A 27335-nucleotide genomic window follows, 5' to 3' on the forward strand; every position below is an offset into this window, starting at 1 on the left:
TTTTATATTTTTAAAATAGTTTTTAAATTTCCTTTTGTAAGACCCTTTTTATCCTTTCTTGTGTCTAATAAATATTATTATACATCTGTCACCGTAACGCTATAAGTTACAGTGTGATGTATTTTTGCGGTATTTTACGGGGTATTTTCATCTTAGCATATTAGGAAATGCGAATTCCAAATATGGAAAGATTACGCGCGTAAGCGTCCTTTAATAATAAAAATAAACATGGCTGCCATCAAGGTTTTGCCGGACTCCATACAAAGAAGTTTGCTGATTCTGTTCTAAACTTTTTAGATTTCGGCATTCCCATGATGTATCCTTGGTAGGAAAAGATGTATAATAATAAGGTTATTGCGAAGATACCTCAAAGTATGCACGAAGACAGTACAGCGGCAGTATCGACCGATGCGACAGCGTGCTGTCTGATATTATTATTATTATTGTGCCATGGGACAATAGCTCCGTGATTTTATATAATAAACTAATGAACATTGTCATGGAATTTATGACCAACATCCTTCAAAACTATGAGTAGACTTCTACCTCAAATAGTGCCAAAAATTATATAGCAACAGCTCATAGTAGAAATATAATTATAGATACAGTCAGAGGTACATTACTTGGGGTTTGTAACTACGGTGACATGATACCAAGATCCCGTCACAATCTCGCTCTCGCATAAGCGTTCCAACTCAGAAAAAATGCGAATGCGCATGCCCGAGGTAACTAGGATACTGGGATGTCCAGGTGGATCAAAATAGCTGCCCACGATATGACGGATTACGAGAACTATATTTTCTGTACATTTTCGATGTATTACATTTTTCACTATGATAGTGACAAGAAAAGTTTATTTTTTTCATTACAAACCTTGAACATTGATATGCGTCATGTCAGAAGGTCGTAGCCTCAGTCTCGCTATCTACGAGAAGAGACTTGAATGGGATCTTGACATGATGTCACCATACAGTACTATTGCGAGTTGCAAACCCCAAGTAATGTACCTCTGATACAGTATAATGTATTTTCATATGTTGCCAGTGAATCCTTGTAAATGCAATCCTGTTATTTGTGTACTTTTTATCTTTCACTGTTAATCATTGTTTTTATTGTCTTGTAGTTTTAAGTGACCCTACTTCTGTACTTTTCAAAGTCATTGTTGTGTCAATAAATAAAATAAATCTGATTTTTGTTTATTCAAACTGAAATGATTGGTTTCTATTGGATGATTGAAATAACGCCAACATTTTTTAAATGATCTTGTTGCGCACAATATTTTTATTGGCTTGTTTGTTTTAACTGTTATTAAAATTTATAAATATTTATAAAGATGAAGGGGGAGATCTAGCGTGAAATTCAACATGAAAACAGGACAAACAATTGTCTTCAAAACATCAAGGGGATTCAAATAATGTGCCATACAAATTAGATGACAATTTTAATATGGTGAAGATATGTCAACGCCATACTCCTCTCTGATAAATTAGCATGGAATACTGAAGAGAAATTAAAGTTCAAAATATATTTTTTGATTTTTGCAGCAGATGTTCGATGCACATCTTTCCTGTATTACACAAAATCTCGCAGCAAGGGGAAATTCATCTACTGCATAAGCTTAAAGGTAATTTTGCATAAACAATGCATTTTATACATGTTATGTACATCATTATGGACATGAGATAGGATGTGACATATAAACCATCACACTTTAAACTCCTACGAGTATAACCTCAAAATAGCAGTCAGTTTTGTAATTACTAATCTGTGGTATTTTAAAACCATTTATTTTCACTGACACTTAATTTCACTATTTTGATCATATTCACTGTGTTTTAATTTCACGAATTTGTCTAGGAAGCAGCAAGTTTTATCGTTATTCTACATGTACACGTAGATTTATTTTAGCGGATTTTACTTATCAGCAATAATAGCGAAGTTAAAACCCAGTGAATAATTAATACATCTACAGTATATGTTAGGGGTAATGTGCATATTCAAATTGTTTGATTTACTGTAACTCAAGAAAAAAATGTTACATCAGAGCCAACGATGAGATGAAAAAAACAGACAATTTTCAAAATTACTACCGGTAATCTACATAAATGAGATAAAAAACCAAATGTGGAGTTGGAGAAATAATCACATGATCAGGATAATGGGTCACCTGATTAAGACCGATGTAAGAACAACAAATAACACTCAAATGATAAAATCCACAAAATGATATTTATTATTAAATTCACAATTTCAACTTTTAAAAATAAGAGATCAGTACAATACTTTGTTCATGTATATACAAAATTTTCATTAAAATAAAAATTGCAAATATGAAATTCAAAGACATTTTTGAAAACAAAATAGTTGATAAAACTGGTATCACATACTACACTAACGTATTGTTGTTGAGTTTCACGTTCACAGGTTGCTCCGTTACTAAGTGCGACAACAAGAGGGGATCTTTTTATAATGAGTCGTTGGGGGGGGGGGTTTAAAATTTTGGCCAGTGAATATGTATGGATGTTGTTTTCACTCTCTTAGTGGCAAATATGCTTATATTGATGAAAGATTTGCATGTGGTCATAATAAGTAGATTTTAATAAACCGGAATACACCCACCCCCACCCCCGGGGACAGCCATTATTCATTTACATGAAGATTCATTTCTAAAAGAGAAAATACAGTAGTTTTATTTAGAATTGTTCCTCAGAGATGTATACACAGCTACTAATATGGTATAAATTATACTCTTATGCCTCATTGTGTGTGCATATAAATAAAAAAAACACATGTTTCCCATATAAACAGTTAGTAAACTTAGTCAGTACGAGTTTTGATAATAAAATAGCTGCCTAAAAATTCACACACCTGCCGACAGGTAGTGAATCAATGTTGATAACTCCCTTTTCCCTTTTCGCACATATGTAAGTAACCAGAAACCGAAAGTCTTATTAACGGTTTTGAAAATTAAAGAGTCCTGCAATATACCACATGTGAGTTCTTGGGAAAATCTGAATGACCATTATTGCAAGTTAATCATTTCAATCTTCCCAGCGAGTTTAATAATATTTCTTCTTTTTGACTACAACAATAGTTTGTTTTCCCCCATAAAAAATATAACAATAAAAATATGGTAATCCACCAGTAATCAAGCCATTATTGATTTGCAGTAAAACATAAAAATTATATATATAATTATGTAAAAAACATTTGTTCTCTGTCTGTGTACATAATATGAACATTGTCGAAACATGACAAACCAAATTGTATTTATTGCTTAAAGGGGAACCGCTCAATCCCATGGATTGCACCGAAGAATCATGGGACACTTTTGTTTACAAATGTATGTCCTTTACAAAGTTAATCTATCTTTTGTTATCCATTGTAATTTTAATCCAGAAAGTAAATTTGTTGTGAGATTAGGCTTAACTGGAAGTGCCCCTTTAAAAGAGTTCTACTGTGGTTTAAATAGTGTTTTGATTGATAGTTTAAATACATTGCAAGCAGTGTAGTAACATTATAACATTTTCATGTATCAAGCTGTTGTAACATTGTAACATTATTGATTTGCATAATTTTATCTAGAATGGGCTTACAATATACTTGCTTCACGTATGGGAATCAAAACACAACATTTAAAACCACTGTATTTTTCCTAAAAAACAAAACGAAAAAAAAAAGACATCTGTTTGCACATTTCATTCCCACAAGGGTCTAGTTCCTTGAAAGTTCCATTTGTATCAGTTATATCATGGAGGTAATAATTGCCTTCATGGTTATATACTACTCTTCATTTCTAATGAAAAAGAAAATGTAGGTAGAGGGCGCCAGTCGCTTTTGAATTCAATTTACTATGCCTGAACTGCCGATGCAATTCATGTCAACCAATTAAAGCTTGCCTTTCTAAAGAATGACATGTGACTCAAGTTCTGATTAGTTTCTGTTGCTGCAAAGTGATTTATATTAAAGGGCGGCAGTCGTTGTGCCGCGACCTGTTTGATATGGGACTCGTAGCGACGTATACAACGCGTGTAAAATACATTGTTTATTTACATGAAATTTGAACACGCGCTGCGTGGCAACCACCACGCTTAATCTAGGTACCTGGTTAGAGACATACAGCGATGATTGGTCAGAATTAAAATGACTGGAGACTCTACCCAATCAGATTGTTGCTTACACAAGTGAAAAAGCGAGGTAGAGCACAACCTTTAACAAAGCTGACAACAAACTCCTTTTCAAATTGCATGTCACATTTCCCAAACAGCGTTTTGTAAAATAAAAAATATTTCTGCTCAGAAAGAAATGATGAAAGTGACAATAGCTGTGATTTTGAACTTTTTTTTTGTTTAAATATAGATGATCAAATCTTACCGAAATATTGTTTTCGACACAATCTCATCGGCAAAGTGACCCTACCAAAGACTAATACTGTGGAATACTTTATTTTCGCTGGAATTAATTTTCGCTGAAAAGGCTTTTTGGGCGTTTTGTATGGAATTTATTTTCACTGATTTTTTATGAGTTTAATGGGAAATATAGGAAAAAAAGTATATTTGCTGGATTTTATTTTCACGGAATCATCCCTTCAGCGAAAATAGCGAAAATAAATTCCAAGCGAAAATAAAGTATTCTACAGTATCATATGAAATGCGATGTGGAAACTAAGAGTTGAGTAGTCGTCATTTCATTGAGGTACACTTGTCAAAACTTGATTACATCAGATGGCGCCCTCTGGAGGCCTGGATGCAACACAGCAGCCATCTTGGCGATGGCGATTTCAAATCGACACTACAAATGGAAAAAAAGTTACAGCTGTTGCCACTTTAATTTGTAGTGCTTTTAAGTTTTTTTAGCCAAGACAATTCTCGGGTAATAACACTACAAACCAAACTAACAATCCAGACATTTTTTTCTTTTACTCTAAATTTCATTTAAAAAAAAAATATCTTTATATTATCATTATAGTGTTATCTTTCAGACACGCAGTCAAGCATCTTCGGCAACTACCGTATATCCATTAGGCCACAATTAAATACTGAAATTAAAATACTCAGAATAAATAAATAAATATTGTTCATATCATCACAGAAGAAAATTCTTGACTACCATTTGAATCGGGCGTCGACAAACAGGACATGGTTTGCCATGGCGACGTAGTTTCTTAGCACACGAATAGCAACAAACTTGGTGGCCAGTGCGACCATGGATAATACTCGCAGTCTTTGGCTTGGATGAGCATATCATACACAAATCGTTGAATGCTCTCGCTTCCGCAGACGATGAACTAGCAGCAGTCATCGAGGGTAATCCTGATGTTACTGATGATGTGGTGGCTGTTGATGTCGATGCTATGCTTACACCAGAATCATCTCGACCTTTCATGCCCATTTTTTTCGTCACATCATCTTTTCCAAATGCATGCTGGGATAACTTCTCGTCTGGTGAATCTGCTAAGAGGGTATCATGGGAGGACTGTCTTTGTAGGGACGAGGATGGAACGCACTCATCATGCTTGGCATTTTCCTCCTCCTTTTTCTCCTCAACGGAATCTCCGTTTCCATGATCGGTTTCATCCCTCCCAGGTTTCTGACTTTGACTTAACGGTGAAAGATTCACAGGATATGGAGGACATTCGACAGTCAACAGTGACAAATCTCTCGCATCTTTTTCAGTAAACGCATCACAAGGAAGAAAAGATGCCGTATTTTTCTCAGGAGAAATGCTATCACGGCTGCTTTTTCTCTTTTTCAATGGCAGTCGTTCTGGAGAGTCCTGATCTGAAATTGGACGCTTGACCACATGGTGACTACCAGCATTCTGAACGATGGCTGCCGACCCCGAGGCTACTCCAGATGGACCAGCAACATCAGATGGATCCGTATCAGGTACATCGTGGCCATAAGCGGCGTATATCTGAGGTTTCCCGGCAACATCTTTGGGATCAGTATCTGGGACATCTTTCCCATCAGGAATCAAAGGTGCCACTCTTCTACGACGGGGAGGTACATGGAAAGCCGGCCATGCACCAGCGTCGTCCTCTGCAAGACGAATTTCACGGTCACGTACAGCATTTTGGTTCTGTATCTCGTACGGATCATCATCTCGTTTCGGTGAGCTATCTAATAAATCTTCACCACTTTTTGTAACTTCACGCTCTGCACCAGATGCAACAGGAAATCCTATGAGAAAAGATACACAAACAATCAAACACATTTTAAGTCATAGTACACTGCTCTCTAAGAAACCCACCAGATATTTTTTTTTTTATTTCTAAGTTTGTTTCAACAAACCTATACACATACACACAATATGGGACTATAATTTTTTTATTTTACACATACACACTGTATTAAAATCATGAAATCACTCACATAATTCGCTTCAGTGGTTTCAGGGGAGCTTTTCAGCCACTTTCAATTATATATTATATATTGTATTTTTTTTGTTCAACTGGGAAGATATGAGTGACTTAAGAACCTTATCTATGCGTTTAAAGGCAAAAACGACTCACAATTATTTTTGTCCATTTTCAGAACTGGGACTTGGTGAAAACAGTTTTTTTGTCTTCACAGAATCAATGACACAGAGACAAGGTTTAAAAGCTGTATTTTTGGTTTAACATTGAATAACTTTATATGTGCATGTGATAGTGTAAGACATACTACTCACCTATGTCGGTTGCATCAGTGCCCGTAACAGCCACGTCTCGTAGCGATGATGTTAAACTGGCAACCACACCAACTGAAACAACCATGTGAATAACTTGTAAGTACATAAATAAATGGTTTGCTAAAGTTATTTCATGGAGATGTGCTACAAAAAACAGAGACACTTCATGAATGTGAATCATCCAGGGATTTTGTTAAGAGCTGGTCGCCGGCCATATGGCCTGCTACAAGCCCAAATCGGTCGTCTACTTTCTGGTCTACACCCCCCTCCCCCACCTAACCACCAACACCAGTTTCGCTGCAGGGCTTTGCACTGCCAAGAGCCTTTTTTATTTTGTTTTGGCCTGTTATAGGATGATGGCCTGCTATTAATATGAAATGTGTAAAAATTGCTTTTGCTAAAAAATGAGAAATATTAAAATGTTCATATCGTGCTCTGAATTTTTCACACATTGCAATTTGAACAGTGCTGGAGGATCTCATCAATTAAACCACAGTCAGCTGGCGCATAAGTGCAATATTTATTATATGAGGGCTGCCATCTTGAATATGGCATGAAACTAAATAAATAGACAAGTTGTGAAACATGTTTTTCAGATTCCTACAAATCTGGAAAAAAATACCAATCTTTCAAAGCCAAACGAGCCGTTGGGGTAATATTAAGTCAACTTCTAAGAACACTTTCGTGGGGTATTTGAAAAATATATATACATAGAATGTAATACAATGTGTATAAGTATAACGGAGATGTGACGGCCGAACAAATGGCCCCCGGCTGTTGTAACTACAAGTTTTCCCATAATGCACTACATTGCATGTACTGACATGCTTACCTGGTTCTGATATGGATCTTTTCAACTGTCTTGGACCTCTCGCTAGCTTCAATTGAGATTTATGCACCAAGTCTGGCAACCAGCCTTCCCTAAGTGAGCAGCACTTTACGCAGTAACGAACGAGCGGAGAATTAGCAACATCACACTTTGTACACGTCCACTTGTCCTGAAACAGCAATTACATAATTGAAATATTGATACCTTGACCCTGAAGAGGTCCATTAAAATAAATGGAAACTGTCGATTACCGTAAAATCTGTATTAGAAGCCACTTCCATAATATAAGTCGCACCAATTGTTTTTGAATAATTGAGAACCAAAAATTCACCATTTCCCATACATGGAGATTTTCTAATAGAAGCCACATCTCCTCTGTTGCATTGTAACATTTTAATAGAAGCCATGCCTTTTAATACAGATTTTACAGTAAAAATGTAATACATTTTCTTCAGTTTTATTATTAATGATTAATGCTATCAAGACACCAAAAATTGTCAATATTTTTATTTTCACACTGGTTTCTAGGGAGAAATTATTTTTTCATATCTCACAATTTTGATCCAAAAACTAGTACATTGATTTTCTATTGCTATGACAACAGCTGAGAATGTCAGCGGTCAACTCACCTTATCTGTGAAATCAGAATCAGAATCACTGCTGTCATCATCGGCAAAACATGACTCGCTGTCATCACAAAGCTCAAATTCATAAACTTCCTAGAAAAAACAGAACATGTAAAAGTGTATTAGCAATCAGCCACTAACAGACTAAAAATGCAGCGATTAATTTTGGTCACTGTCACTCGTTTTGAACATGAACACATTAGACATAGTTAAGGAGGCCATATCACTTTCAATACGGCCCTATGTGTTATATACAATGTCTGTAGTTCATTATGGGGTCTGTGTTTTGTATATAACCCATGCAGTTTGATATAGGTGTTACATAAAATATACAAGGTGTGTAAGTTCGATACGAGTATGCTGCTTGACGGCCAATCATATTGCTTGTTACATACATCAGCAGATGAGTCAATAGATTCTGATTCCGTAGACGTCGCTCCAAATCCATATCCTTCACTCTCGTTAGATTCTACTTCATATTCAACCGAGAAACGTGCATCCTCTTCTAGAAACCAAAGATCATCAGACGTGTCAGCCACGGTCGCTGTTTCGTAACCCTAATAACATAACAATATAAGGTAGATATGAAAGTAATTAATATGCATAAACTAACAAGTAAACAAAGATTTATAAAATAAAAGGATGCAACTCCAGGACTTGAACTTGACAGAGGCATCAAATACAATTGCCTTGGTGTTCTTTGATATTGTATATACTATTATTATACATCTGTCACCGTAACGCCATAAGTTACAGCGTGCCATAATTTTGCGGTATTTTACGGGGTATTTTCATCCTACCATATTAAAAAATGTGAATTCCAAATATGGAATGATTACACAGGTATTATCTTCTAACAATAAAAACAAAGATGGCTGCCACCAGGGTTTGACCGGACTCCACACAAAGAAGTTCGCTGATTTTGTTCTAAATTTTTTGGATTTCGGCATTCCCATGTATCCTTGGAAGGAAAAGATGTATAATAATAAGGTTATTACACGGATACCTAAAAGTATACACTCAGACAGTACGCCGTCGCATCGACCTCCACTGTGCGTCGGTCAATACTGCCCACTGTACTGCCTTCATGCATACTTTGAGGTTTCCTCGTAATAACATCATATTTCAATAAATGCCGAAGAAATTTATATATTTTGGTCGTGAAATGAGTGCCATCTTAATTCCGAAGGCAACTGCTAAACTGACATTGCTTATAATTTCTGTAATCTGTTGTTAAGCCTAACGAGTAATAAATGGAATTTATTATTTCCACGGACTTTCTGTTAGGTGATGTAGTACGGTAAACTAACCCTTTAAATCTGATAATTTTTCATGCCAAATATTATTGCAGTATTTTTCATAATTTTGGATATTTTATTTTCATAATTATGGATCTTTCTCATTGGCTATAGATGATTAGAACAGATTTTATTTTGTCAAAGGTCGCTTGGAAGTATTGATTTATTGATTATTTATTAATTAATTGGAATGACAAATACCTGGATACTGTGTGTATCTGTATCTTTATGGGTAGTGATTGAAGACTCCGTGGAGGAGTGCGGTTCTCTATCTTCTGTAAGATATGGAAACAGAATGGTCGGTATTAATTAAAATAAAAAAAGAGCCAGTTTTCTCTTTACAAGAATCTGGTTGGAACTGGATGCAACTGGATATGGGCTATGGTTGCAAGAAAAACAGGAATTCATGAGGCATTTATCATTGCTGAAATCACCAAGCATCTGAAAAAAATAATTTCACTCAAACTACCAATCAAAGTATTAAATGCACCACACACGTCCAAACACGTACACCGAATCTTAAATCATTCTACAGGCTTCCACAAATACTTCGTTGGTTGCCCAATGGTGAATAAATTTTAGATTGGGACATAGCACTAGCATGAACTTCAATATTTTGATGCTTTGAGAAATTACAATGTGTTTTAAGTTCACAAATTTTCCAGAGAAAACAACGAGTTATGGGCCATGGTTGCAAGAAAACAGGAATTCATGAGGCATTTATCATTGCTGAAATCACCAAGAAACTGACAAAAATAATGAGAATATTGTTATGTCACATGTTCAAGTGGACTTAATTCAGCAACTTTTATTTATTGGTGGAAATAGCGAAATTAAAAAACTAGTAAATAATTAATGCATTTACAGTAATTAATTAATTAATAATTAATGCATTTCACCACCGATGGTTACCCTCCAGCAGAAGCCCAGTACTTGTAATAAAGGTACTCACCATTTGGTCTTTCACTGAGAAGATCAAATCCTGGCAATGCTGTGAATTCTGTGGTTTGCTTACCAACTGTTGATGTGACATTAGAGACTGACGACGGCGCAAATGATACCGGCATACTCAGCGGGAAAGTATCAGGGATACTATTGCTGGTTGTTGTAGCACTTTTAGGAGATGATGCTGATGTGGATGCTCCATCACTACCGCCAGGCAACTAGAAAATAAATGTATTCAGAGTCTGTCAAGAAGCAGTAGCACCAATAAATAAGAAAAATATGTAAAAATGAAAACGTATTTTACTGCGTGCATCTATATACAGATGGGGGATCTCCAATGTTTTTTAAGAGCTCTTTTCCCCGAGACTACCGTAGTGAAATTTTGTATGTAAATCAAATAGGAAAATATCTAAATCTACACACACATGAATACAGTAAATTTCATAAAGGCGTGAATGTTTGTTTTATAAATGTTTATATATTGAAATGACGATTGAATTAAATCTCTTCAATCACATGTTAACGGATGTATGGCAGTAAATTGGCTAACGATTGACAGGAACCTGCAAAGACTGATGGGTAATGGGCATTACCAAATGGCTTCTATCACCATCACTGTTCCCTTTAATTTGTTTGAATCTTGAAAATACTGAGAAAATTTGGCCATTTTCCCCTTGAAATGTTTTTACAAAATTTCACTGCAAAACTACAATTGAATCTGAGAAAATTGAGTGAAAATAAGGCTTAGAGGGAACACTGATCACCATTGAAAGTGTATTCGTTGAATTTGACTGAATATGTTCATTTTATAAATTTCCATAAAAAACATTTATACGTTTATAAAATTTGCTGTAAATCTGTAAACCAAAAATTGCATTTATAATATGGATAATTAAAATATGACTTATTTTGACCATAGACACACATCTGTCATTTACAAAAGCACATGTACTACTAATAAATATATGGTATATGATAATATAAGGTTATTATGAAGATACCTCAAAGTATGCACGAAAACAGTACAGTGGAAGTATCGACCGATGCGCAGCAGAGGTTGATGCGATGGCGTACTGTCTGAGGGCATACTTCGAGGTATCATCGTAATAACCTTATTATTATACATCTTTTCCTTCCAAGGATACATCATGGGAATGCCAAAATCCAAAAAAGTATCAGCGAACTCCTTTGTGTGGAGTCCGGTCAAACCCTGGTGGCAGCCATGTTTATTTTTATTATTAGAGAACGCTTACACGTGTAATCATTCCATATTTGGAATACACATTTCTTAATATGGTAGGATGAAAATTACGGCACGCTGAAACTTATGGCGTTATGGTGACAGATGTATAATAATATGCATTATGCTCCTTAATGTAACTTGGGAAATCATTCCAAAGTCAAGTATATAATACTGAAAATTGTAGTTAGATTTATAATTTTTTTTAAACTTACCGGCTGTGAGTAATGCCGTTGTTTGAACAAAGACTCCCTTTTATGATGTTGGAAACTTGCATCATGCTGTTCGGCTGAAAGTACAATACAACGTGAAATTATTACAACCACAATATGAACAGTAGGATTATATTATCACTACTGTCACCGCCATATTGTTTCGAACACCAAAATAGCAACATTGCCAGCTAAGTTGCTGGTTCGCAGCATGAATGACTGCTTCTTGCCAACAAGTCACTACACACATGTACATGTGCAGAACATGCAAAGGCCTGTACAATATAAACTTATAAAGTACCGTAAAATCTGTATTAGAAGCCGCATCTCTAATAGAAGTCGCATCCATTTTTTTTGAAGAATTGAGAACCAAAAATTCATCATTTCTCATATTTGTAGATGCTCTAATAGAAGCCGCATCCCCTCTGTTGCATCGTACCATTTTAATAGAAGCCGTGGTTTCTAATACAGATTTTACAGTAATTTTTTTTTTCATTTTTGTACACTTTTTATTTGAGCTGCGTTAAAATCAACTAATAATTTGGTTATCTTTCACAAAATCAACACAATTTTTCTAAATTAAAAAAAAAATTGATCAAGATTGGTAGCCAGTGTAAAATTATTTTAATTTGGTTCAAAATTATTAAAAATTATGGAAAATGCGAAATTTTGCGGAAAAAAAAAATGCTGGAATTTATGAGCTTAAGCTCAGATCACAAGGACACTACTTACCTAGATTTTCACTGGCTACAGTCACATTGGCAAACAGGAGATTCCTTTAAAACAATAAAAAAAAAAATTTCAGATCAAATTTATTAATAATGGTTACACAAATGGCAAGCTGATATATTTGTACTGCTGTAAGACTTCAATTCCATCCAAAAGATTCAACACTACTGATGATTACATTAAATGGACGATATCAAGAGTTTATAAAGTATAAGGGTATACAACTAAGGTGATTCGCAAGGTCGATCACATCTGAAATCATGCAAATAGGGGATTTTCAGTTCAACTACGAGATCTCGCGAGATGCATGAAAGACGTGCGTCGAACATCTGCCGCAAAAATCAAACAATTTGATTTTGAACTCGAATTTCTTTATTTTCGTAACTCACATCGACCGGCCATTCTTCAACAGATGAATATTGCTTTCAAATACCCTCACTTAATCGAAATTGTCTATCATCAAATGTATACTGCACATTATTAAACATGGAAATTCCCCCCAAAATATGTTTGCATTTTCGAATCCCACGCGATGTTTGATGCCACTATGACTCTATGACCTTTATTTGTCCTGTTTTTACGTTCGATTTCATACATAACGCGTGATTCTCGCAGTGAACGGGAAAATGGTCTTTTGTACGGTGATCACTGATACACATCTCTAGAAATTCCCATGCAAACGAGTATGTGATAGAAAAATTGTTCATGACAGGTTGTTGCATCCTAGACTTGCATAAAGCATCTCGTTTATTTTTGGTGGTTTTTCACATAAAATAAAAAACAAGAGTGTATAAATGACGAAAGATGGGTTACCACGAAATAAACAAGAGACTTGTGACCCTGAACCCAGACTGGCGACAATCACACAAGAGGACGTCTACAAGAGTCACAAGTTCCTTGTTTATTTTGTGGTAACCTAGGCTTTCTCGCCATTTACACACTCCCATAATAATTTAAGTGATTTAAAAAAACAACAAAAAAGTTAACAAGTGACGGTATGCATCCTGGCGTACTCCCAGATTAATGTTCAACTTCCAAATGCTCAGAGTGTTAGTATTAAAATGTGATAATTGGGAAGAGAAACAACAAATAGCAACCATTTCTACTAATTCATTTTGAGATTTATCCTTGGGAGCAGAGATATATAACAAGACGTTCCACGTTGCTAAGCTCACACCACTGTACCATGCATTTCTATGGGCTCTGTGCGCGCTGCTGTGGTACGCCGGTCGAGCCAGTGAAAACAGCTAAATTTGAGAAAACAACACAAACTCAACTGTGAAGCAATTCTGAATAACCAAATTTATATTCGTTACACACGCAGGGGTAATCTTCTTACACTGTTCAGGGGAGTCTCAACAACCATCCCAAAGTACAGTTTTCTGAGAGTTTTCGGCCTTTGTCATTTTCAGCGCCTGGCAACCATCACAGTGAAAATGCCCGGATGTTCGCCCCAAAGAATAGTAAATTTTGAACGAAATTTCTAATTTACTACTTTTATTACGATACTTACATAGAGAACATAGGACTAGGGGTCCAAAAAAATACACAATTGACCAGTGGAACAACCACTCTGACAAAATGGTATTCGTAGGCAAGCAGCAAACTTAAAAACTTAAAGACAATTTCCAACATTGGACTTACCTCACATCTTTGATTGTAAATTCTTTCACACCAAATACCTTTCCCAAAGGATCATCCGAACAATAAACTCTCCTGGGATCTAATTCATCGTATAAATATCTACTACTGATATATTTTATCAGATACGAGAGTAACTATAAAAAAAAGAGAGAGAGAGAGAAAAAAAGATACAAATTAATTATATATTTACAATTTTTTTTTTATACCTTTTTAATTTGAAATTTAAATTTGTAAAGACATTTTTAATGAAATCCAAAAACACAAGAAAACTGACCTGTCTTGGTGTGAAAACTTGCCCATTAGCTCCCACGGTTGCCAGTAAGTTGAGGAATTCTTCCCTTGGGCGAACCTAAAATTAATAAAATGAAATATTTAGATACATAATGAAATTAATATTAATAACATCCACCATTGAATCACCCTAGCCTGGTAACTGGACTAATTTTGCAGGTTCAACCCACTCAAGAATCTAGAAATGCTTAGATTTCGCTCTTCTGGTCAGTAAGTAATTGTGTTGTTGATAAAAATAACACGCCATTGATAGGTATCGGTAACAGTTGTACACAACGCCCTCTATTTTCACTTTCAACAGATCTTGGTACTGTAAAATCTGTATCAGAAGCCATGGTTTCTATTAAAATATTACAATGGTACAACAGATGGAATATGGCTTCCATAAGAACATCTACACATATGAGAACTGACGAATTTTTGGTTGGTTTATTAAAACTGAGTATGTCTACTATTAGAGATGCGACTTCTCTAAATGTTGTGGCCTCTAATAATAACTTTTTTTTTACACAAAAGCATGTAAACTCAAATAAACCATATATATACATGTAATATAATTTTTATAGGAATCACACGTTCATAGTCCTACCTGTTCGCAAACATCAAAACAATAAACTTTGTATTCAAATGCGAGCTATTGTAATTTGAGCAACCGTAGTGAATGTGTTTTATTGCTACAGTAACAATAAGAGACTTCGGACAATCAGATACGCAAATGATAATCATGAAACAGACATGAAAAGACATGACGAAACATGCTGTATTCGATTTAAGATATCTAAATAAACACTAATGGGTATAATGAGTAAACTAAACAACTTATCAGGGAATTTGAATGATGATATCGCTATCTTGGGAATTTGAACAAATAATATCTCGTATGTTGATTTCTATAATTTTTACTCTGCAGTGTTTAGAGATGTTGGCATCTGGCCAAACTTCAATTGTTAACATAAAAAAAATATAAATTCGGATTTTTAAAGATAACAGTTTTCATAATGTTAGATGACTTTGCATGATTGTTGTGTAAAGTGACTCTTTTTGTTTAATCACCACCTTAGATAGATAATAAATTTTAGGTAAGGTCCGGTTATCGGATTTTGTTATTTGCCCTAATGAAGACAAACAATGCCTGAATTAAATACACAGCTATAATTTAACATTATCTGCAATTTAGAAAATTTAACAGACAACTTTATTAATTTAAGATTTTTAGCCATTAATTTTTCTTAAAGTTATAAATAATATTATTAATTCTATAGAGAAAAAAAAAAGTAAAATCTTCATAAATATACATGTGTGTGGATGAACAAAAACTTTCAACACTTTGCTTCAAGTTTTATCGCCATGCCAACTACTATTGCAACATTCGTATAATGAGGAGGGGTCAAGAGTTCGTGTGAAGAACGGTGAGAATACATGACTAGTTCTTCCAGTTGATTCAACAAAGTCGGCAGTCTGGCTACCACGTAATGCAAAACATTAGTTGCTACCAAGAAATCATCCTATTAGCATTGCAGTTAAAAAAAAAAAACGACAAAATTGGCTTTTTGTAAATCACCTCCACAATTCTCTCAGCACGATTTCATGGCCCATTTATCACAAATATTATACAATTTGTTTCAGATAAAATTAAGATGTTTAGTTGATTAAAAAGAATCATGGTATGTTTGGTCGATCCCTTATATCAACGACAGACGAATGTTCACATCAAAAATCACACATATAAATCATTAATGCGACAGTGTAAAATGACATTTCACTTTTTTGATTTTTTGAGCATTTTCACTACGTTTTAATTTCACAAGTTTGTCAAAAAAACAATGAGTTTTATTGTAATTTTACATGTTCACATAGATTTAATTAATTTAGCGAATTTTACTTATCAGCGAAAATAGCAAAATTAAAACAAAGTGAACAATTGCATGTAATGTACTTACAGTATTTAGTTTACTGGTATATGTACCGGTACTTCTAATATAGCAAATATACTACATACTGTAAAACACTTTGTTTTAGCTGGAATTAATTTTCACTGAAAAGACTTTTTTTGGGTGTTTTGTATAGAATTTATTTTCCCTGATTTTTAACAAGTTGAATGTAAAATATAGGAAAAAAGGTATATTCGCTGAATCATCCCTTCAGCGAAAATTAATTCCAAGAGAAAATCAAGTATTCTACAGTAGATTTCTGTTGGTCTAAATGTTGGATGAGCCCATGTCTATATCCTAGCTGTTGTCATGACAACACAGCTTCGTCTGTCAGAAAGAATGCCATTTACAATGTTATGTCATCCGATTACAAAACGTTAATAGCTTAATTTTGTATTGGTAGGAGTTTCCATGGTTACACCAAAAGTAATTGTTGACTTGCATCATTTAGTCAATGTAGCAGTAATCAAAACGCACCTATCAACTTTACATTGCCATGGCAACTACAGTTCTATGTGAGCTGAGAAACTTTTAAATGTTGTTAAAAAAATGTAATCTCTAAAGTGCTTGATGTCTAATTAAGCGACTATAAAACCTTTTTTTCTTACTAGCATTTAATTTCACTTTTTTGATGTTTTGAACAATTTCAAAGGAAAATGGTTGGTATCGGTAATTTGTAATGTGATCTAGCTGATTATATTTCTATTTTTGTTTTACTACATAATCAGGAATTTTTTTAAACAAGGGAACAGGGGCGCAGTGCCCTCATGCCGTGGCCACATGCCCCATTCCCCTGGGGAACAGATCCTCTGGCAACTGTGACCTGTCTGATAGTAATTTTAGCCCCAAGGAAGCCATAGAATGCTCCATTTTAACTTAATTATCAAAAACTCCTAACCCTGGTAGGGAGAACCCTATCTCCCCCCACTTGGTGGCACCGCTGAATTGCAGTGCTCCCTCTAGCAGTTTTTTTATAGAAAACCCCCTGATAATTATAATTACAGTAACAACAAAGATATTACAAAATAAGTTGTCAGAGAGGTAGTCCCCTCTCCTCTGACATCATCACCTCTATGTTGTCATACATGTAGTGGGTAGTAACAGGTGGTTGTTGAAACCCACTCAATAACAACAACATTATCCACACTGGCTTAGACACAATAGACATTACTGACGTGTGACTGGACACATAGTGACTTGTTAATACATGATCACACACCACTTTATACTGAGCTACATTCCAATACACACATTCCAAGCAAAGTACTTGTTTCGGATTAAGAACATTCCACATACTGGTACGAATTTACCAAGTTTATGAAAATCAAAATAACATTCTTGCATTTTGAGCATCCACAACGAGTTGGGCTCTTTCTCACGGCTCATTTAACTGTTGCAGGTCAAAGGTTGGGTAGAAATGGCTTTCATAGGGAGCAAAAGGTTGTGACCTCGCTTGTAATATTGTGAAAGCGTTGGACAATATAGTGGTAATAAAAGCCATACACATCTATAGCCAATCAATAAACAGCTGGTAATGGCATGCTCTGAGCTGTTACAATCAGTTTAGTACTTTAATAAAGGCTTCAAAAAAGACTATTGTTCTCGGGCAATTCATGCTATTGAATAAGAAAGATAAAAACTATCACGTTCTTATTTTATTTTTTGGCTTTAAAAATGATACATAATTGTTGATTTACAGTTGTCAACTTTTGAAGAAAAACTTTCCGAATAAACACAAAGATGCCCTTTTTGAAACTACTACCATAAAAATTCAGGATAAAGCATTATTTTATGAAAATTAAAAAGTATAAGTATTTGCCAGAATTTTCTAATAATTCAGGACAACCATCTTTTAAATAAAAATTATTTTTTCATCATATGTTACAAACAAAATTTTGAGTTATGACAAACATTTTTTTACAATAGAACCCAGTGTTTTCAACAAGACAAGAGACATGTAACATTTAGGACATGGTTTAATTTTTCATCCCAGGTTCTTAACTCTCATTAGACAAATTGTCTCACAAAAATATTAGAAAATATAAGTGACGCTGGCAATTCATAAGTGTAGAATAAAATTAAGACATAATAAACATTTGACTACACTGTCTCCACTATAAAGGGAACAAAATCTGTTTCTAGATTCACATGTATGGGGAAATTGCCACATATTTTCGAAACTGACGGCACAATTCAACCCTACTACGTATTCCTGGTGAGAACTCTGACGACTCGGTAATAAATGGCATTTTTGTAGGTATTTGACACATTTTTGGGGCTAAAAGAATCTGGATTTTCACAGCATAGAATAAAATCAAGCTGCATAGTTAATCTTGCAAATAGTTTTGACAAGCAGCCTCTCAGCTGAGATAGCTCCACTGTTAGCAATGTACTTTTCAATTAAAGAATTGAAGATATAGTCAAAGAATGAATAAATCTGAGAGAGATCCACCTGTAGTACTTTTATGTATTGCAGTTTTTAACAAAAAGTCAAAAATATTAATTTTTACCAAGAATGAAAAAAATATTCATCAAAATTAGAGAATTGAATATATCATCACACAATGAACAAATCTGAGAGATGTCCACCTAAGCAATTGGATCAAAAAGTCAAAAATATCACTTAAGATTTTTTACCAAAAATTACAAAAATATTTACCAAAATTAGAGAATTAAAGATATCATCATGAAATGAACCAATTTAAGTGAGATCTACCCAAGGTACATATATATCAAGTAACAAAGCAATCAGGTTTGTAGTTTTCAAGAAGGAGTAAAAAGTTGATGCGGGCGACAGACAATCACTGATATGATAAGCTCCGTTTGACAAAGTCTACAGCGGAGCTAAAAATTATTAAATGCACGTTTAGTAAATAAAATTTAAAGAAATTCCAACCAAAGTAGTCCTGCTTGAACATCAGTGGAGAAAAAAAAATGTGCACTATTTGTCAACATCTACCTGCCGAGGTTTAAATATTAAATTATTTTATTTCCACAAAATTTTTAAAAACATAAAAATACCTTTGTTTATAATTATATGTAATGTAAATCTTGCAACAGTTAACAATTTGAAATGGAGGGAGTCTGGAGATATTTAATAGCAATAAAATTAATTTATATTATATGGCCACGTGAAAAAGAAATGTGGGAGAAGAATCATATAGAATAATAAAACAAAAACCATTTAATTAACTTATAGGAAACATAAAACTTTTTTTTATTTGCCTATAAAGAAAATTTTTATTTATTTTTGTTCTCCCCATAACATTTTTGTTTTAAATAACCACTAGTATTCAAATCTGGAATGTCTAATCTTGGTATGCAGTTCTTGGTAAGCTGAAGAAGGTATCAAATGAGGTTTAAAGAATCATAAGACCATGGCTCAATGCATGTTGCATGATACCCAAAAATAGGAAATGAGTTGAGACTGGAAAAACTTGCCAAATGTGGATATAAAAGCACCTGGAGTTTAATTGCTGACACACCTGATACCGACAAAGACAAATCTGAGTGTATTAATAGCAATGATGAAACCAGAGAAAACTTGTTGAGACTTGTCTCACAATGTTTACAATCTTGATTCAATAGCGCCCTCAGCAGGCAGAAAATGATTGAACTTTCCTCTTTTAAGATTTCTGATTTAAAAGTAGATTCTTAATATATAAAGTATTTAATATTATAGGAATTTATAGAAAATTATTACTGAGATTTGACACCTAGTCAGTCGGATTGGCAAACTAAATTTGAATAGGGAGAAGAAGGCCCCCCCCCCCCCTCCCCATAAAAATATAAAATCGAATTTACATTATTATCAACATGGTACACTCACCGCAATGTCCTTACTAGGCAACTTGTGTTCGGGTTTCAGTTCTTTGGCAAGAATTGCTGCCATTGCAAATGCGGCACTCTCTCTTTCAGATCTCGTGTTGACCGGTGCGGTTGCCGTAGCGATAATAGTTGGCCCTCCATGTGATGATGTTGCCGTGGCTGTTATTTCAACTGAGCTCTGGGAACTGGAGGAAAGACGAAGGGTGGCGTCATCCTTACATCGACGCTGTCTTCTTCTCCTCTGCCCTTTCGGCATGCTGTAAAAAATAATGTGATAATTTATGATTTAATAAAATACTTTTTCAATAGAAATGCTCAGATTTTAAGCTCCTTCATTTGATTGGAATTAAGCACATGGATCTTCCAAGATAAATGTTTCATAAATATTTCATAAATTTCTACAAAAGTGCTTGGTTTTTCATAAAATAAAAATGATGTTTCGGTATTCTTCATTGAAAATAATGAATAATATCTTAAGCTTTGTTTTCATTCTTGCCAACCAGCATGCCTGCTGTTAACAAATGCCTCACTGTTTTGAAACAAACTCACGATCTCCTGTAACAACATATCCTGTACGTTGTCATATTACATACATGTATACTGTAAAATACTTTATTTTTGCTTGGAATTAATTTTCGCTATTTTCGCTGAAGAAATGATTCAGTAAAAATAAAATATACAGCAAATATACCTTTTTTTCTATATTTTACATTCAACATGTTAAAAATCAGTGAAAATAAATTCCAGTTAAATAAAGTATTTTACAGCAAATAACGGCATTATTTTATCTTTAGGTACGAATGACCGTCAGTTACTGTGCACACACAGACGTGCAAAATGTAAATAAGTGCGATGGTTTAAATCAGGAAAAAAGTATTACTATACTAAGACATGCTGATGATAAAAACACACATACCCAAGTTTGTGAAAAGTCAACTACGTGATTTCAAAACTAGTGAAACTCCTAAGAATCCTTAAAATTGATAAATACAGTTTTAAAAAAGTATTTGGAATTTGTTTTATATTAGGCGTATAGATTTCTTATTGGTTTACATGTGAAAAAAAATGTACAAAAAGGAAAAATTAATTGTATTCATCAACCTTAAATGGAAGTAATATAATATCTACAAGTATTTTCAACGCAAACCTTCTTACAACCTCCTTATTTTTCACTGGAAATTTAACCCTAAAGTTCTGTATTTAAATATTTCATTAATATTGCAGAAAGTTATGCATTCTTTGTCATTTATTATAAAGTGAATTATTATTATTATTATTATCAAATTTAAAGCATTTCAAAATTTAAAAAGCTTTTATATAAAACTATTTCTCAATATCAATATTTGCAGTTCTCACAAGTTTTCAAGGAGAAACAAATACTACAAACCGTCTGAAACTAAATGAATTTGTAATGGTGATGTATATCTCTGAACTGTCATGTCGCGGGTCTGTATGTATTTAGACAGTGAGTTGTTTTGCAGTACATTGCAAATACAAATACCACCATACAAAATCTTTGTGAAATACACAATAATTGGATAAATATGCCAACAATTCCACGATTTGACATTTTCTTCAAGGAGTAGCAAGCGGACTACTCTCGAAATACCAATCATATAATAGTCCCATTATTGGTCTAACTGTACCTGGATTGAATAAAGGCCGGGCATGCTGATGGACATACGTTGGTGTGAAACGGAAAAACTGGCCTGGATTTATCACCGCTGATTAAACGCATTTTGGTGTCCGTATAACGACGTAGAGACTGTACACCTCCGACTCTGGGCAAATCTGATTGTCATATGGGCATTTAAATAGGTTGAGTCTGTGCCAAGTTATGCGAATTGGGCGATCCCCGACAAGTCCAAACATGTCCGCCATTGTTGCGTTGGACAGCTCATATTGATATGGGGGTTCCCTGTCATTTAAAGATACCTAGATACGACCTGGCATTTAAACACATCAACATCTGAGTTACTTAAACGGACAGCATAGATACAAATTAAACTGAAGCAAGAAATTAGATAATTTAACACAAATTAATTTCATATATAAGTTCAAAGTTCACGCAAGTAAATGGTACAGTGACCTTTATTCGGTGTCACGCCAAACGAAAACAACATGAAAACGTGCACGGATAAGTCACATACTATACGTCAAATTTGCACCAAACCTGAGCAATATGGGATGACACTGCGGTCTTCTATCACGCCATAGACTGCGCCATACAACAGACACACTCAATAAATTCGTCTGTAACGTGCGACGGGCGGATTCAGAAGCATCGCGGAGAGCACGCCGCTTCGGATCGTCAAATTTACATACAGCTGAGATTACGTCAAAAAGGCGGGAAATTCGCACGCTTTCGCGTTTGTTTTAAACAAATTTGCCGAAAAGTATAGTTACAATTCCTTCAACAATAAAAGTAACGATGAAATTATAAACACTCACCGCATGTTGTTAGTGAACGGTACTCTGAATATTTGCTCCATGTTTTCGGTTGCGAGTGACGGCGAACAGTTTTTGGTTCCCAAGATATGGCTATCAACATAGACATGTCTAGACACGAATTGGATTGTTACAGCACTTAGGACAATGCACACAACACTCGCCAAGACATTTAAACATTTGGACCAGGTCCAATGGACAGAGTAATATCTAAAATTGGAAATCTAGTCGGAGCTTGTGTGGGACTTTTTTTTTAAATATAAAAAAAAGGAAAATTTAAAAATTGTATTCAAATTTGTCAAATTTCAGTACTAGGGTATAAAAGCTTTTGTATGGATTCGTTTACAAGAATTTTACAGTGAAAAATATCGTTTTGCTTGTCATTAAATGTTAATCGTTTAATTTGTTACTGTTTCAGAAAAAGTTGTTTTATATCTGACGGAAAAAATGCAACAGCCTGCTAAGTGCACTGGCAACTGTTTTTGGACCCCGCCCTGGGCCCCACCCCATCCACTAAACAAATTAAGATACCAATGTTATAACTTCCCCCGCTCCCGTTTCCTGTCTCGGAAACTTAAGGTTTTCACTATACTAGTACTGCGTTGACATTACCTGAAGTGTGTCAATGAGAAAGGATGTGCACCATAAACGAAAGAGTTTACATGAACTTTGACCTCAAACTTCAAGCAGGATTCAGTTCGGTTATTTCATCTTTTCTAGAGGGGCGCCCAGGTTCTTTCAACTAGAAAGAATATTGGTTCTTACACGACTATAGAGCAACTATAATATAATACCCCACCCACCCCCAAGAACTGCAACATAACACTCCCATCATGAACTAAATTTCTACCAGTGTCAAAGTTGCTAACCAATCGTAACGTGAATCGAAGTAGTATTTATTTATTTATTTATTTATTTATTTATTTATTTATTTATTTATTTATTTATTTATTTATTTATTTATTTATTTATTTATTTATTTATTTATTTATTTATTTATTTATTTATTCGTATGATATTTATTTGCTTTATTTACAAAATGTAAGTGTAAACTTTGTAAAATTTGTGTTTAACCATGTAACTCTATTTGAGTTGTATTTTTTTGCATCTTGGACTGATTATTGTGATCACCATGATAAAATCAGTTGCTATGGCAACAATTAAATCATGAAATATTGCAATGATTTATTAACTGTTTTTCATAGAAAAGACGATCGATACACGATAAAAAAAACAATCCGCCCGACTGCCGCCAGTCACCGTGACAAGTGGAGCAGCACGTGACTCTCTCTGGAAACTTCTTCCCAGTACGGTGACGCTGTGTTGGGTTTGGAGCACCGCGGAGGGCGCAACGCACGCGACCTCGTCAGGCTAGGTGACGCCTTGAAGTTCAAATAAGTTAATCTCCGTTTGTTGGTTTTGGTTTGTTTGTTTGTTTGTTTGTTTGTTACGGTGCTCTCGGACCCTTGAATATTGATATCTCTAGTTCGTTGGATGTGCGGACGCTTTTCATACTGTTTTGGTCGTCCAGCTGTTTCAACAATAGATAAATTTTAACCGCGGGTACTCACTTTCTCCCCCGGGGGTGTAATTCCACTTTAAGTGGGTAGGGGTGTGCAGCCCACCTCTCGTAAACCTTACTCCTTTCTAAACCATTTGTTTTCAGCGACGGACCACATGTATAGTGTAGCGGGGGGGGGGTGTCACTGACGTGAAATAAAACAAATGTCTGTCAAATGTATCGTTATTGCCCAAATGACAGTGGATTTAAGTTACATGTGTATGTTTTACCATGGTGCTGTTTCAACAATAGATACATTTTAACCGCGGGTACTCACTTTCTCCCCCGGGGGTGTACTTCCACTTTAAGTGGGTAGGGGTGTGCAGCCCACCTCTCGTAAACCATGTGCCATGTGCACTATGATACGAGACATCGGACGCGAAAAACAAAACAAAACACACACACACACCCAGCTCACAACTTTCGCAACCAGTGAGCGTATTTTATTCAGCCGTTTCCGGTATCTGGCTTTGAATATAAGAAGGACCTGTGAAAAAGTAAACAAATGTCGTACACTTCTAAATCACTACCCACTTCTAAACAAAAAACGTGAAATGACCCCAGTATTGCACTTGCTCCGTCTGGGGACGGGATGGGGTACACTCCCTATAAATTAAGTTATGTATGATTGTGCGGGAATCCGACCTGATTAAAATGATCCGATGTGGGTGTATGCTCTATTTTTTAAAATAATTTTTATATTTTTTATTGTTCTTTTCTTGCATTTTACTTGTTTTGATAAGGTTTTTACGAAGATACCTCAAAGTATGCACGAAGACAGTACAGCGGAAGTATCGACCGACGCGCAGCGTAAATGGAACTTTCATTGTATTTCCCGTAAAAACGAAAAATGCCTTTTTTATTTTCTGTATCCTGTACCAGCTACCCCCTTGTCCCCTTCTTCCAAGGGACGGGGGGTTGTAGTAGGACGCCAAGAATGGGGAGGTAGACATTATCACACCCAGTTTTTTGTTTTTGTTTTTTGTTTTTTGCCCGGGGTAGGGTATACAATAGGAGTCCGGGTATCTTTAACAAAAAGTATACCCATTTTTTTTCCGTCAGTCATTTCCCTTACCAAAAAATGCTTTCCGTGGAATTTTCCCACCGGAAATAGCAATTGTTTATACATGACTATTGCAGAAATTTTTATGTTGATTTCCAATGTTATTTTTCAGATACACGTACTGTATTTAGACCTCTTCCCAGACTGGAGCAAACAAACACCCCCTCCACGAGACACGGTACCGCTATTTTCAAGATCGTCTCCTCTCACGGCCACTAGGGGCGCTATGAATGACAGAGCCACTAAAACGAGCAGGCCAACCAAGTATGTACAGGTATCAACATTGATCGTTTGTACAAACACATTAAGTACACGTAACGTGTCAATGTTTTTATAATGGATCTAGCGACTGAACTCGTAGTGTAGGTCATGGTGCAAGGACCACTACTGGAGTGGTATTTAAGTACGCCGGTAACTCGGCATGTAGTAATTCTGATGGTGTTCAACGGCGACGTTGAAGGCCAGCTCAGTCCGCCACAAATATGGTTACTATTAGAAGTATTAATTCCGTTCGCCGGTGCACGAACGAACGAAATAAAACGAAGAGACTGGAGTCTCGCCCCATTCGTCAGTGTACGTCGTTAGCGGCGAACGGGGGAAAACGACTCGAGACTGGGGTCTCTAACTACACTGAATTGTAAGTGATTGCCCCCCCCCCACCACACCTATTCCATCGAGGCCCTTTGCCCGTCATATGGCAAACTATATAATATGTTATGCAGTCTATGACAATACACACAAAATCAATTTAAACAATCTTTTTCTAATTTTGAAACCCTGCACGTACTTACGACACCTTGTAAATAAATATTACCACCAATAAAACAATAATCCACTCATAAGAAACAAGTTTCAAGGCCGGTCTCTCATACAATTTATATCATGGACAGTGCTTGGACTGTGATCAAACTCACGAGTCGCCGGTACCTCCATTATTCGTCGTTGCATGTTTAAAAACATTATGTGTTCGTATTTGTTAATCACCTAGCACAAAAATCGACCGAAACAGAAGTGAACAAGTGAAGAAGAAGTGAATTCTTTAAATCCGCCTGTCTGGCAATATTTTAGAAAAGTCATATTTTTCAGAAATATTCATATAACATGTCAATATGTATGGCGGGAAACTTATTAACCGATTATATATTTAATAATTTCATTGGCTGACTGGAAAAGTTCCCGTGATGTCATCGGTACCTGTAGTCCCATCTCCGATATTGTCAAAATCAGTATCGATTCGAGTATTCCAGAGCATTTACGAACACACGTCAAAATGATTATAAATACAATTGATATTGCACATAGCAATGAATTTATATAAAAAAAAGTCATGAAAAATCTTGTTCGGGATAGTCAAATAAATACAAACTGTTCTAACACGTTAGGTCGCCGGTTGGCATCTGGCCAAATCGGGCGGTTGCAACATCATAATCTGCAACGAAATCAACAACGAGTGATATCAGACCATACAATGACGCAGTTGAAATTATTTTCCTATTTTGAGAGTAATAAAATTATTTCACTTAAATTAAATAATCCATATCTCCGTATAAATTATGTTATTATTTCACTATGATATCAACACATATTAACTCAAACACCGGCCCATTCCTGGGGTGTGTGCCCCCGAACGTGTTAGCATACCATATGTATGACTCACGATAAATATGGGTTTTATTACAGTTATCCGACGCTTTCAGTTTTAAGGATTTGGGGCGCGTTTATGTTGTTGTCATATTTATACTAAATACACACACATACTCAGAAACGAAACACACCAATCAATCAGTACGTCCTAGCTTACCGTCGTCCTGTCCTGTGGCGGCGCCGTGACGACATCACACGGCTCGGTAAAGTTCGATGCTGAAAAATCATATCTATAATCGTCATGTTGTTGATTTCCAGAAACTTTGATAGTTTGGATAAATTACCGGCGTGAGCGATCACAGCAGCCATGTCGATGGAGGCGTCGATACTGGGAATGTGACGCACAACGGTTGCTACTACTCGCCAACTGTGTG

General features: G+C 35.3%; 1 protein-coding gene across 1 annotated transcript; it reads right to left on the reverse strand.

The window, feature by feature from the left end:
- Window positions 1-2210: 2210 nt before the first annotated feature.
- Window positions 2211-27335, reverse strand: LOC100375637 (uncharacterized). Its single transcript, XM_085506535.1, has 13 exons — window positions 27119-27335; window positions 20247-20502; window positions 14470-14544; window positions 14196-14329; window positions 12555-12598; window positions 11826-11899; window positions 10378-10588; window positions 9627-9700; window positions 8523-8684; window positions 8131-8220; window positions 7505-7670; window positions 6673-6744; window positions 2211-6182 (listed from the first exon to the last, which is right to left on the reverse strand). Exons 1-13 carry the CDS (start codon window positions 27268-27270, stop codon window positions 5086-5088), a joined length of 2607 nt encoding a protein of 868 aa, XP_085362661.1. The 5' UTR covers window positions 27271-27335; the 3' UTR covers window positions 2211-5085.

The sequence above is a fragment of the Saccoglossus kowalevskii genome, chromosome 12, assembly GCF_978046115.1.
Source record: "Saccoglossus kowalevskii chromosome 12, keSacKowa6.1, whole genome shotgun sequence".
Classification (NCBI taxonomy): domain Eukaryota; kingdom Metazoa; phylum Hemichordata; class Enteropneusta; family Harrimaniidae; genus Saccoglossus; species Saccoglossus kowalevskii.

Excerpts from the sequence above, each read along its gene's own strand:
- LOC100375637 (XM_085506535.1), bottom strand. The coding sequence starts at position 27,270 with ATGGCTGCTGTGATCGCTCACGCCGGTAATTTATCCAAACTATCAAAG. Across the intron at positions 12,599-14,195 it reads TTTACAATCAAAGATGTGAG|GAATCTCCTGTTTGCCAATG; the intron begins GTAAGTCCAATG and ends ATTGTTTTAAAG. Across the intron at positions 8,221-8,522 it reads CTATTGACTCATCTGCTGAT|GAAGTTTATGAATTTGAGCT; the intron begins GTATGTAACAAG and ends TGTTTTTTCTAG.